This window comes from Pseudochaenichthys georgianus, chromosome 5 (assembly GCF_902827115.2).
Source record: "Pseudochaenichthys georgianus chromosome 5, fPseGeo1.2, whole genome shotgun sequence".
Taxonomy (NCBI): domain Eukaryota; kingdom Metazoa; phylum Chordata; class Actinopteri; order Perciformes; family Channichthyidae; genus Pseudochaenichthys; species Pseudochaenichthys georgianus.
Window position 1 is genome coordinate 21,059,376 of NC_047507.1, and position 14,656 is coordinate 21,074,031.

Below are 14,656 nucleotides of genomic sequence, written 5' to 3' on the forward strand. Positions count from 1 at the left end.
ACTCCTCACACGAGATATTTGGTCAAGAAAACCCACAATAGGCGCGTTCACACCAAGTACTTTTCCCACAAAGGTTCCTGAGAACTCTTTAGTTCTCATGAACTAAGTACAGATCGCGTTCACACCGGAAATTAGTTCCTGGGGGTGGATTAGGCAAATGAAGCCGCTGACGTCACTTCTTCTTCTTCTGCTTTGGGTTTACTGGCAGGCCGCAGCCCAAAATCCCCGGCCGGAAGTCCCCGGAGTTGGGGACTGGCTTCAGTAGAAGCTGCTGGGAGTCCCAGTACTGAAGCCTTCCGAGTAAACGGCCAGAACGCCGACACCTCCTCATCTCCACCGCTCCCATGTTTTATTTTGTGTTGTCATAAGTTAGTCTCTCTGCGTTTCTGCGCTGGGCTAATGCTAATAATGCAATGCGAGGATAATAAAATTGCAGCTTCACAAAAGATTTTGGGAGTTTGACGGGGCGTGGTTTGCATTCCGCCCAGCCAATCAGACACAGGAACCTTTTTCTCCCACGAAAGTCCCTTTCAGGTGATATGGTGGGGGGGAGGGGGGTTACCTTGGTTGATGATTGGCTAATGATTACACAAGCCAAAAAATCGTTATGGCATCATAAAGTGGCCCAAATCTGATCAGCTCATTTTCAGACAGGTTTTTATATAAATGGATCAGGACAAAAAGAGAGAGAATCTTTTTTTCTTGAAACTTTCAAAAGCTCTTGACGGGGACACATGTTTATGTGTAAAAGGCATGAAAAAGTGGATTTTGCATAATAAGTGACCTTTAACTAGTGTGAGATAAATACTAACGTAAGATGTGGCTAAAATAGCATCTGGGTGACTCAAGTGTTATAGGTATATCTACATATCGTTGTGTTGTCTTTACCTCGATGTAGGAAGTGAGCCTGGGGTAGACCCTGTAAGGTCCCACCACGTGAGACAGAGGGCTGCAGCAGGGGAAGCTGGTGGTCACAGCATGGCTCACTTCAGGCAGAGAGAACAGCTTGAAGCCATACTTCTCATACAACTTCTGCAGTTCTTCATCCGGCTTCTCTTCACCCTCACACAGGACACTGCCCACCACGTAGCGACATTTTTCTGCTGGCCTCTGAGGGAACAGAGAGAGAGGATATATATATATTAAACGGCAAGAAATCCACTGAAAACCCTACAGAGAGACCTCACACCAGCAGAAACTAATTTATTTACAACCACACAGCAAGGTTACGCCCTCTGTTGGAGAAGAAATGTAACATTTTTGACGTCGTTTTTTAGTAGGTAGTGGGGTATAAATACAGTGAGATCCATGGACTGCGTAGAAAACACAAAGCAATGTTACAAAAGAGCAAATGTGATGACATGAAAGTGAGAATTTATATTTGTCTATATTTGAATAATAAAGCATGCACAGACCACCAATTTGCTCTTACCTATTCCTTTATAAGACATGATTATTAAAAACAATAGTTCTTAAAGAGAAGATGGGAGCCAAGAGAAAGAGAGCTTGAGAGGATGTAACATGTGTGTCACTGGTGCGGTTAGTGCTGTATCAGCAACAAAACTGCACCTGTAAGGCAGTAAAAATAGAAGTAGTTTGATTTAAACCTGCGGGGACATTGTTCCCTCTCATAGTTTTACAGTAAGTGTCACTGACCGATGGATGCCAGCCCTGGTAAACATCCCTCTCCAAATATCCAACAGCCAGGTCACATATGGGGCAGTTCAAATTGGATCTGAGCTGCAAAGCCTGCAGGTCAGATGTGCCAGAAAAGGCAACCTATTTTTGTAACTATTACAAATATGAACTGTTTTATATTTTTGTATTTTACCAGAGTCAAATGTATTTTACATGCAAAGGATTTGTGGATTTCAATTAACAAGTGTTCCTTCCCAACACACATAACGGTTCTCTTGCCTACAGATATCTTGGAATAAAGAATTATTGATACATTAGAGATCCAGCTTCAAATCAGCCTCTCCGGTGGGGAGGATTGTTTGTTTTGCCTCAGGAAGCAAAATATAAGCTGACATGGAGGTTTGGTCTCCTTCACTACAAAACGTCTCTGCAACGGTATTGTCTCTTACTGTGCCCACATGTCTGCATGCAGAAGTGAGGGAGACAGAATTACAATCGCTGAGCTAGTTGTCAGTCAGACGGAGATCTGTCGTAGAATCTCCCACTCACATGTTTGCAGACAGTTTGTCAGTCTGTAGAGCTTCAGATGGAGAAATTGATATTTGCAGGTTTTTGTCAGTTAACAAAAAATCCCCTAGCTAGACTTAATATTTTTCACCCACCATTTTTTAGATCTTCCCACAGTATTTGATATCTCTCTAAGAACACATTTCCTCACTCCGTATATTTCTTCTGTAAAGTTAAATCACAATTGTGAACCATTGGTGGCCTGGAACGCAGGATTAACAACATTTATATTAAATATGAAAACATTAACAGCCCTAATAAGCTCTTTTGAGAGTGCTGCTGGTTTCTGCTCTGTGACAGTGGCCGTCTGTGGAGGGCTGGCACTGAGGGGGGCACAGATGGGTGTCAGCAACACTCATCATCGTGTCCCTGGCGTCCTCACACAATTATCACATCTAACCGCCCCACAACCTTCTCTTCCATCTCATTTGTCACATCGGGGGTTATTTTTGACTTCATTTTGCTGCTACTACACTGCACTCTTTCCACTGTCCTACTGTGATTGTACAGCAGCCTTTGTGCCATAATTCAGTGTTGCTGGCTGCCAGTGAGACTCCCGGGCTGAGATACATCTATTTGATCACCCCACCCCAACCCTCAGTGTCTCTTAATGTCGGCATCATGTGGGTAATAATATTGACTGACAGTGCCTGTTGAGCATGAGCAGATCATCTTTACCGTCACCTGACAGAGACCGTTGCCACCATGTTCAACAGGGAGTCAGAGAACACAGATCACCTGCTTCTGACCGGGAGTTATTCATTCAAGGCAAGCTGTGATGCACTAGATCTCTTTACAATGAAGCAATGAGTCATTGAACATACAGGCAGTCACAGTGGCTGTGTTAAATAAGACATTACAGCCATGTGACAATCAAGGTATCTATTTCAAGGCCTGCTCAAAATATATTGAGGAACATTTAAAAAAACACATGATAGTAGAGTTAACCTTTTGTAAAAGATAACACCTGATTCAAGAAAATAATTATTGATATCTCAGCTATTAGGGCCGGGAAATGTCTTCAATCAAATAGATCGGTAGATACTTTATTTATCCCAAATTGGGAAACGATTTTGTTCCAGCAGCAGTGCCAAGCATTACACAAGTTAAACATGTTTAAAAGATACAATAAAATTAAAATATAATAGAAAATAAAATTACCTTAGAGGCAAGTATTTAGTAAGAATACAAATTTAAAATTGTTAATTGACACTAGCAGCAAGTAATTACAAATTCACAATATAAAAGACATTGGATTGAATAAACATTACAATTGTGCAAATATTAATATATATAAATATACAAATTAATATAATTATAATTCATAAGAGCCAATAGCATGTTTCTGGCGCTGCAAATCATACTGGGAGCGCGCTACCTTTTCAGTGACTTGGGAACTAGGGTCTAAAATTAGCTACTATATTGAGGTTCTTGTCCCTAAAACTTCCCTCTCAAGGGTCACCGCCGGGAGGCTACTCTGCGATCTGCAAAGAACTATTGCAATCGAGGTGGCAGTGCTGTAGGCAAAATGTAATGTTTCTAATAGTCTATGTTTCTAATTACCTGGAAAACTAATGAAATTCCCATTATCCTCATCTGTACTTCATGTTTCGTGCCGATTAGCAAATATTACCATCTTAAAACGCTAACCTTAGCCTGCACACATTAGCATTTAGCTCAAATCTCTGTCCTTTAAATAGTGTCTTACAAATTCTTCTTCTGACATCTATATTCATTATTATATGTCAAATGTAGGCAAAAACCATATCCATGTCTCATCTAAATGGATGTATGTGCTGGACTCCTCTTTCCCACATGGACACATTAGATGTATAGGCTGTCAACCAGCCTCCTGTACAGAGTTACTCTGTGTCAACACTGGTGGTCTATGATAAGACGCAACAATAACCATTCAAACACAGAGGGGATAACAACTGTCCTCCCACGGTGATGCTTCAGTATCTACCTGTCTCTCATGCTCTCCGCACTGATAGACTGTAGTGTGTTAGCCAAACCAGTAGTTCACTAATGATATCATTCAGGGCTCTAGCCATCACTCACATCCCACACAGTGGCAAGAACAAACAGCCGCTCTGACTGCATCTCATCTCTGATTCCCTCCAAATAACACACCCCAGAGAATACAGGCAATTAGGAAAGAGAGGAACACCACTCCATGCACTTGACTCGTCGTGTCTTCCACACCAGAGTTGTTTTATTTATGAACAAAAGAGTAGATTTTCTGTCTCTATTCACTTTAAAAGTCAGCTGCTGCCCAAGCTGTGTTTTGGGAGAGTGTGTGATTCTATATTTCTCAGGGAGCTGATGAAATCCAACTGTAGGTTTTGATGGACCGGGGACAGAAGCAGAGAGTGAGATATTGGGAAGACTGACATATTAAGTATCTGTACCAAGCTGCAGAAAACCAATGCAGCGAACAGCGAATTCTAAACTCCACTGAAGTGAAATAAAGCCATTAGCAAGATTTACACAAATGTTGTATTTCTTCGGAATATGTCTCTGCAGATTTCATGTGCAGCAAACATTCATTTATTTTATTTCCCAATGCATAGTAAGCTCATTAAATCAGTAAAAAGAGATGAATTCAGCCAACTTTTCTAGAACCCATGGCCCACAGGACGCCAAGATGTCTTCTTCTCACAATTGGTGCCATTCCCATCTCTATTGGATTCCCCTAAGCCAGGTCTCTAAGGACCTTTTGGGAAATCATTTCAAAAGCAATTCTTAGCTTGAGGCTACAAGGGCATTTCTTTTGATGGGTGAGGGTACTCCAACAATAAAAAGGTATGGCTGACAGAGGTCATTCTTTATTAGCAGACACATAGGCCCTTTCTCATTTCATCAAATCCCCCTCCTCGACTCCTCGGTCCTCCGGTAGTGACCCGGAAATGAATTTCAGCGCGCCATGTTGAAGGACATCTCATTTCTCTAAATGCACTTCGAAGATCGAGCGTCGAGGAGGCTCTCTGGAGGAGCTCTAACCGAGGATACACTGATGGGTCCTCCATGGTCCTCCACGGCTCCTTCGTGGATGCATTTCCGGCAACAGAGATGTTTCAAAGAGTCGTGACGCACGGCCGGACTTATCTCAGCCAATGACAGCTCTGCATGCATCCCCTGGATATTATACTGCTTTCATCGACGCGATGTTTCCAGAGAGAACGGCTGTGAGGTCCGTGCAGAAAGCAGAGCAGTGTGTATAATATATATCACTCAGTATAACAGGCCTCTACAAAGAGTCGATATTTTTCTAAAACCATTTAGTGCTTCACATAATAAAATACACAACGGCTGTAGCCTGTTTTATGAACACTGTGTGTGTGTGTGTGTGTGTGTGTGTGTGTGTGTGTGTGTGTGTGTGTGTGTGTGTGTGTGTGTGTGTGTGTGTGTGTGTGTGTGTGTGTGTGTGTGTGTGTGTGTGTGTGTGTGTGTGTGTGTGTGTGTGTGTGTGTGTGTGTGTGTAGATGCAGCGGACAGAAGACAGTTCTCAGTTGGTTTGGTGTCCTCTGCTTACTTATAATACAATAAAATAAAACTTTTGGCCCGTAATTTATATTCCTCATTGTAGCGACCAGAGGGGGGGGGGGGGGGGGGGGGTGTCCGCATCTGTAGCCTGTTATTGTCTCATTATACCGCACTGTGAATGAATCAAAGTAAATATATAAGTCATCATGAACACATCTGTCGATCAGACAGAGGGCTGCTGTGCCTCCTGTCATTATTAATGGACGTCTCTTTAAAATGACCGCTCAGAGGAGAGGAGTTCTCATTTCTCTAACCGCCTGCTGCTTCCCCTCCTCTCTCCTCGGCTCCCCTCCTCGGCTCGCATCTCCTGCGGGACTAAGTATCGAGGATAGGAGTCGAGGAGGGGAGTTCGAGAAATGAGAAAGGGTCATAATGAGGATTTACTCCCGTAATCTTGGCCCTGCATGTCTTTGCTTCTGGCCATCACCACTTGGGAATCATTGATTTGTGTTGGAGTGCCGGCCGCGTCCACAAATGGTTATTTCTGAAGCGTTTGCAGATTGGGGAGGACGGGGACGGACAAGGAAAGCAGCCACGACTCTGTAGTAACTGTAAAGACAGGATCATAATGTGTGTGTATACTCTGCCTGACAGGCAAGGTCCATCACCATGCTCATTAAAACACAACTGCCAAGTGACTGATCAACAAATGCAAAGCTAAATTAGCAAAGTGGGGGCGATTAAAATAGAAAAAGCAAAACATTAGCTCCCTCTTTAAACAAAGCCCATAACCTACGTGACGGCAACTGCAGCACTGCTGGGAGGCAGGACACAAGTACTTCAAATGAATAAACACATTTATCGTAATTAACCTTTTACTGTATGCTGCATTGACACATTCAATTAAACAACTACAAAGTATCTTTGAATTTAAAACATTGTGAGCATAACATCACATGCTCTTGTTGGCAAACTGGGTTTACCATTATGCCAGAATGGAGAGGCTTGTACAAGGGTCCTTCACTGCGGTCAATACATCTGCACATTTGGAGCCTTCTACTTCGTCTTCACATCAACGTCTGCAGTGAAGCATGACAAGCAGCAAATGCAGCATTCATGAAGAACACATCAAGTTAGCAAAGGGCACATAATGACCCTAAAACGATTTCATCCACAGTCCAAATGCATCAGATACATTTATCTCACAAACAATACACATCACTGCCTTTAGTGAAGAGCTCTGTCTGTTGAGCACTACACAGTATAATTGTCTTTCTGTATCTGGAGCACGGAGACAGATGGTGTTTAGGGCATTTCCGTGAACAAGCAAAGAACCTGAGACACGTGGAAGAGCAGAAGACTAAGAAAAGCAACCTCTCAACGAGATCCGTCTTTCGCCTCAGTGTTCAGAGCGATAGCATGTCTCAGCTGACTGGAAGCCGATCGCCCTCCTACGGGCAGTCGAGGAGGCAGAGACAAAGTCACCAGGAGGCAAATTGAAACTAATAGGGCTGCACAGCACTGGGACCACAGGTATGCTGTGATGGGCTGATTATAGTGGAGTGGAGCAAGAATGCTAACCAAAACAAATGCTGTTGGAGCAAACTGGATTATGCAAAATCCACTTATTCATGTCTTTTATACATACATTTTCTCCTTGGGTAACCATTAGCCAATAACCAACCAAGGTAACACCCGCCCACCTTATCACTGAATAAAGTCACTGTTATTTTGTACATTTAGGTCTTAATGTGTGCACATGCAAAAATGTGTCTTTGACTGTGTGTGTGTATACACATATATATATATATATATATATATATTTTTTTTTTTTTATATATATATACATTTGTTTTTATATTCGAGATTGTGGGAAACAGTATTTCGATCTCCGTCTGTACACACAAACTGGAAGATTGACAATAAAGTTGACTTTGACTTGACCTGAATCTCCTCCTAGAGCAACATGATAAATATCTCTCAGAGGGGCGTGGGGAGTGGCACCTTATTTCATCTAAAGTAACAGAATCAGCAGTTTTGAAACAGAGGGGTTTATGGGATGCTACGGTGCACGATCTGTTTGGTATTTGGAGCCAAACACTTCAGAGACGTGTTTTGTATATATCTGAGACCTATAATATATTTATGAAAAACAGTATAATAAGGGACCTTTAAGGGTTACAAAGAAAGAAAACAACCATCACATTGAATTAAAAAAAAAAGCCATTTAAATATATCACTGCTTGTTATAAGTCAATAAAATAAAATAAAGACTACGGCTTCCTTTGGAAAGGGGGGGGGGCCTCAAGCACACAAATCAGATTATGTTTCCACTGCAGTGGTGAGGAGTGGGCCCTTGGGGTCAGGAGCCAATGTACTTTTTGTTGGTCCCTCTCTCTTTCACCAAGCGCAGCTCTGTGCCTTAAGGCTGTTCTCGGGCTTAGCTGGTAATTACACATGGCATCCTGGGAGCTCTGGCATGTATAATTACTGGCGTGGATAAGCAGCCTGCTGGAGGCATGACTCGGTCTTCCTTCGCCACAGTCGTCGAGTTGGTTCACCACTCGTCGGCGGCCAGCTGGATATAGTGTGGCACTCCTCCAGCCAGATGTCACAGAGCAGGCAGATCATCTTCTCTAATAGGAGGTTTGGATGATATCCTCCTTCTTCTGCATAGGTTTACGTCCTCTCCTAAAATGTTCAACTCTGTTTCTCCACAGCTCCGATAAATATTGGCCTGTGTAATCCAATATTTTGCGCATCATAACATGGGGTGAAAAGCCAATACATGTCGCAGGATTGATGGCACAGAGGGTTTAAAGGCATTCTTCTGACTATATTTCACTGACTAATCGTTGCATGTCAGCTTGTAGAGTAATGTCTTCCTTTCTACACAGTGGAAACAGATCAAAATGGATTCCCACTCAACAGTTGTTTTAGGGGATGCAAAAAAAAAGCTAATTCCTGTTTTATAGATTCTGTCTGCATTTCTCCCCTCTGGTTTTGCAGTATCTTACTCAGTGTAGAGATGTCCATACACATTAATGAGGTGCTTTACTAGGGAGAGCAGGCATGTCAACGGTGTTGCATAATATTGACTTGAAGACCTGTGGGACCAGATTTTAGAGTATCAGCGTATTTATTTCTCATTTTATATCCACCTTTCCACCTAATACATTTGACTGGGAGTGCTGCGATGCTCGGATCTGAAATTCCGATTGATGAATTGGAGGCTCTCAAGGTGAGCCAGTCTCCTACCAATTTATACCGCTCTTCCAAGGCAGCTCCACACCTCGCCTCATCTCTCACTGCCACTCCCATGTACGTCTCTACACATGACATTTAATTTTCTCCCGCTTGTCATGGGGAGCCACTTGTGGGTTTGTTTCAGAAGCTCAAATAAAGAGGCAATTCATGAGATCAGAGGATGAACCAAAGAGCAGCTCTGGTGTAGCCTCCAAACACATCATGTTCTCAGCATCAGATGCAGACAGCAATAATGGTTACATAAATGACCTTTCCAGATATTTACACCACCTACTTATTCTATCAAGGTAATGGAATTAGATGTATCATTGGATGCCTTACTCTGTGGTAGTTTATTGTTAAAGATACACACACTGGCCTCTGAGCATACGCTGCTGTCCACTCTTATTAATGAATTTTGCTCAGGAGCGTCCTTTCCTACAACAGAGCAAAGGCCTACAACACAGGAATTCAATGATTTAGTCCATCCTTTATCTACGCTATGATTTGTTCACTTAAAGTCTTTTTACTACACAACTCTGCCTCGAGTGGTTTGGTGAGTTTGAAGTGTAACCCTCAGTGTTGTGGGTCAGTGTCCGGCTAACTGACCCCTGAGAGCCAAGCGGCTAATCTGTTTAATCCCTCAGGCATTTGTGATAATAAGTCTTGGCAATTATAAGCATACATGCAAAAACACACATGTATGAATAGACATAAGAGCAACTAAATATAGTGCTAATTGGTGTCGCCTCAGCCGAGTGAGGTGATAACAACCACCCACCCGTACCAGTGCAGAACATTGAAATAAAAACACACGTCCATGTCTGACAAGTCAAACATAGTTAAGCCTCTTTGACAGAGCATGCTCTTTTCACATCCAGTGATAGTTTTAATCTGTTTTTGCAGTTAGATTTGAAATATGCCCCTTAAACGTGGATTATATTAAATGTTTTATGCAAGGTTAATTTCCCATTTCTGCAATTTGACTGAAATACTGAATTAATTATGAGAGACTGAGCCTCATTACTTCTGCCATGGAATTAAATTAAGTATAAAGATCAATGTGGTTTTGAAGACGCACCTTCCTCTCACTCAACTTAATGCCAACAGTGCCATCTAGAGTCTGAACTGCGCATTACAAAAACAGGCTTAACATTTGCTGAAAAAACACTCAAACTAACCAATTTAGATGAGCCTTGCTCGTGGATTTAATGGAGGAATAAAGTTAGTTTTAGTGGTTTATAAATACTTCTCTGTAACTTCTAAAAGGTATTAAACAGACAGTACCACTTTAAGTAATCTTATTATGGCTATGTATCTCCGTGCTTCAGCTGAGAGACCCTATTCATTCATCAATAGAGAATTTAAACCAGCCTGCTCTCCACAATGCATGGGATTTTCCATTTATTGCACAACAATTTACATTATCATTCAACCCAGCCCTAACAACTGTGGATAGACACACAAAACACACAATACCTTTGAAGAATTAAAGGCACAGTAGCATAGTTAGGAGAGTTAATTTAAAGGCCACCTTAAGTATTGAGGACAAATATAAACACAGTAAGTTGCAAATTACGCTGTAAATTATGCAAAGGAAAGTTGACCAACTAAACCCATTAATGTTCTCAGTATTCACATTTGATCAAAATGATATCTAATTTAGCCTCTCTCTCTCATTGAGTGTATTCGTGTGGTGCGTAATGAGACCCTTGGTCTTTGTAAACAAAGAAGGTCATCCCATTCCCATGTCAGGACACTAATATTGACAACAGCAAACATGAAATCCTTTCTTTTCATTATTAAACATGTATAAATGTTTGTCTTAGCGGCTATCTGAGACAAAGCTTTGTTTGACCATTTAAAACTAGGGCTCCTTAACTTTGAATCACTTCAGCTAATAACAATATGTTGATACTTAATTTATTTCGGTGATGTCTAAACTCCAAGGAATTTAGAGATCCATACATGTTGAGATTATCTCAAAATGGATACAGACCCCATGAACAGTCATCAGATCCATACAGAATCATCCTATAATGGTCTCCTATAATCTAGACTCTCCACACAACCTGAATGCAGAACATAATTAAGCTTCCTGCAGGAACTTTCCACTGGTCTGACTCACAGTCATGGTTTCCACTAAAAGCCTTTAATTATAAAAGGACAGCTGGCTACAGAAAACCTGGCAGGGGTAAGCAGAAAGACAAACACTAAGTGCTGCCAGTGTGGCACCTTCTTTAATCCACAAATGATCAAATGAAAGCAGTAACCACAAGACACAATTGAGCTAAAAATACTCACTAACTTTGGTCTGTGCCCCCGGTCAACTACTCAGACTAAGTTACTTTGCACGTTTGGCTGATGAGCAAATAGCTGCTCTGTGACCACATTCATGTCAAACGGCTCAACCCACCAAACCACAAAAAAACTCAGCACTCAAATGTCACCAGAATGGACACAATACAAGCTAAGCTAATAGCAAACCTGATTTACTATAAATAGGCTGTTTTGCCTTTGTATCTGATGTGTACTCTACCCGCATCAGTTGGGAGTCCAATAAACACTCCTGTCTAACAAGCAGCTGTTGTGCAGACATTTCTTGTTTACTAAAAACACAACACGTGATTCAAGAGAAAAAGAAAGTATGAGACAAATCAGCCATGGAAATCCTCAATCATTCCAAATTCGTTTCGATTAGGGTCAGCTTCGGAGTGATTCAGGGAGATCCATTGACTGGCTTGTGACTTAACTTTATAACCATTCAGACAGTGGCGGCCGGCCCATAGGGGCGCCGCCCCCCCTCTTCCCACATGTTTGATTGTCATTCAAAATAAAAAATAAATAACAAAATATATTTTTCTTTTTAATGAACAAGGTAAATATTATATAGTTGGCATCAGTAAAATGTATAATCCACAATAAAATCTCGTTTAAAATTGTGTTACGATGTCTAAAGTTACTGATAAGTCACATGTTTCCTGCCTGGCCTTGCCCGTGTATCATTACCCTCTCTCGTCTGGGCGGTAAGAAAGGAGCACTCAGCCAGTGCAGCAGCAGCCGTGTTGCTGACTGTTGCTATCTGTAAACTATGCCGCCGAAACATAATTTCAGCCAATCAGCGTCGTCAGATCTGATGGTCATAGGGCGCCCTGTCAGCGCCCTGTGTGTCTGTGAGTTGTTTGGACTCGTATCCAAGGTGACGCTACAGTAGTTGTCGAGGATGGCTGCGTCTGCAGGTGGAGACTCCGGGTGCTAGTGGATCGCCGGAGCTGTAGATTAACATTTACATGCTTATTGTAGTTGTAAGGGCAATGCCTGTAGCACCATGGAGTATATGTGTGGGCTGGACCTGTGTTTTACAGGAAAGGAGTGAGCAGAGGGTCGAGTTGTTGTCGATTCTTGTTCAGTTTTCTGTGACTATCTTCCTCACCCTCTCAGACTTTGAGTTGCGCGAGCATCCTCCCGGACCCCCCTAGTATGGTTTGGTCACCATTTCCATAGCCCCACCAAAAATATTTTCCACCAGCCGCCACTGCATTCAGACTAAACTTAAAAAGTGTAAAGACAGGTGTATAAGCTCTCTCCAGACACATGTGAAGACGCTGTGTTTGCATTCCTAGTTTCAAGTCTGGTTACCATTTTTGAGTCAGAGGATGAAAAAAAGACTGAAGCACCCTGGAGCCACATATGTGAAGGGAAAAAATATCAACGTGCCAACGTGGCATGGATCAGCTGACTGGTTTCATCATCCAGGCTCACTTCTTTAAAAAAGGGTGCTTGTACATTTAACTCCTGCAGCCATACATGCTGAGTTACATTAAGTCATGATGCACATTATACTTCCGTGTCAAATCTCCAGGACATTCAGACAGGACAATTTCTAATGAGATAGACGATTTCATTATTCATTCATCTGAACAAAATGTAAACCTTATGACACTTTTAGAGATTAATAGATCAATTGGTGGACAGAAGGTTCAAAAGCAACCATTTTGATAACTGCTTTAAAGCAAAGAAAACAAGTGCTGGTTCTAGCTTTTTAAATATGACAATTTGATGTTTTTCTTTGTCACATATAAAACATGGGAAATAAATCCGTGTTTTGGACTATTGGCTAATTAAATAAGCTATTTAAGGATGCTAAGTTGGCCTCTGGGATTCAAGCCCCATTTACATTACACAGTCAAATCTCAGGGACTTTAGGTCAGGTCAGTTCCTGAGTATACTAAACAATCTCAACTCTTACATAATATCCAACCATTTCTGTGACATTTAAGACTGGCCAGGTCAAGTGAGGCATATCTCATTGACTCCAACATCTTATCAGGAAACAAGGTACACAGTGCTTTGTGGTTATGTCATGAGGTCAAGTGTAAACCACAGATAAGGTGCTGTGGTGTAAGACTACAGGGGCTGGGGTCTCACCTGTTTGGGGTCATCGTAGAAGACCCCCACGGTGCTCAGCTTCGGCCCAATGCTGCAGCACTCGGTGTAGGCTGCACCGCAGTCCTTGTATGATCCCTCGTTGAACTTATAAGCAATAGTAACATTTTTGACAGGAGGTGGCCCAGTCTTTATAATCACATCACACAGTAGTCCGGAGTAAACGATTAAGGCACCAATTGTCCCAATCAAACACACCAGGAGCACGACTAACAGGACCAGCAGAATGAAATCAGACATCGTCTCTTCTCAAAGCCGTACAGCTGCAGCCGGGCAATTAGCACGAATATCTTCTCCTCCCGGGTACAAACACCGAGACTGGGGTCCAGTAGCTTCAAACAATAACTCAAGACCCGTGGCTACAAAAGAGACGGTGTTAAATGTGTGTTTCTAGGACACAATAACCGAAAACGAAAGGGGTAAATGCGTTCAAGTTGACAAGAAAGACTGTTTGTTTATGGTATTTCCCCCAAACACTGAACATGCTTCCCGGATATACTATTCTGGTTTACAGAGAGGGGTGACGTAAATGTATTTTGTTGAACGATTATTTTCTACGGATAAATCATACTTGAGAAATATATCGACATAATATTAAATAGATATAATCATTAGACATCACTTTTTTTGTTTAATTTAAAATTAAGTTATTGACCATAGAACACACATTCATGCATACAATCCCCCCTTTTCACAACCATGGGTTGACCCAAAAGCTGTGCAGAAAGCTGATAGAGTGCTTGTTAAAGTGATCTTCTGTGTTGGTGCTATCAATGCGAATCAACGCTAATTTTAGGGTATATAGTTTGGAGGTTTTGTTCAACCAGTATTGTAAAGTCCTGCTGACATGAAATTCACCAAACTATGTAATAATAACATAATATGAATCGAAATACAAAGATGTTTTGGGGGAAATCAAGTTCATTTCATTGTATGTGTTGATATTTGGAAGAACCAAACATTTAACAAAAATCAGTGGGGGGATGTCAACCCTCAAGGTTGGATACTCAAACTGAATAATGCAAAAACTCCAAAAGAATACAGTTCCTGAAGAGTTTATAGAAACATGTTGATTTCTAAATGTTGACTTTAGTGTCTAGATAGCTTGAACTAGAACATGTTAATGTTGCTTTATGGTGATTTTTTTCCTTAAACACCGAAAAAGATAACTTGCTTGATGATGCCATCTCCTTTGTGTAGGTCATATGGGGGACAGATGGAATTGAGTACTGCCAGCTGCATTTGGGATTTAAGGTTATACAAACAGAATATC

The 14,656-nt window shown here is 41.6% G+C and overlaps 1 protein-coding gene across 1 annotated transcript in view; it reads right to left on the reverse strand.

The window, feature by feature from the left end:
* tex264a (testis expressed 264, ER-phagy receptor a) overlaps positions 1–13,869 on the reverse strand; it is a 98,949-nt gene extending 85,080 nt beyond the window's left edge. Inside the window, exons 1-2 of the mRNA XM_034083571.1 lie at positions 13,366–13,869; positions 889–1,110 (exon numbers count right to left, since the gene is read on the reverse strand). Of these exons, the coding sequence (XP_033939462.1) occupies positions 889–1,110; positions 13,366–13,623 (480 nt within the window). The 5' untranslated portion in view covers positions 13,624–13,869. The remainder of the gene's footprint in view (positions 1–888; positions 1,111–13,365) is intronic.
* Between the last annotated feature and the right edge of the window lie 787 nt (positions 13,870–14,656).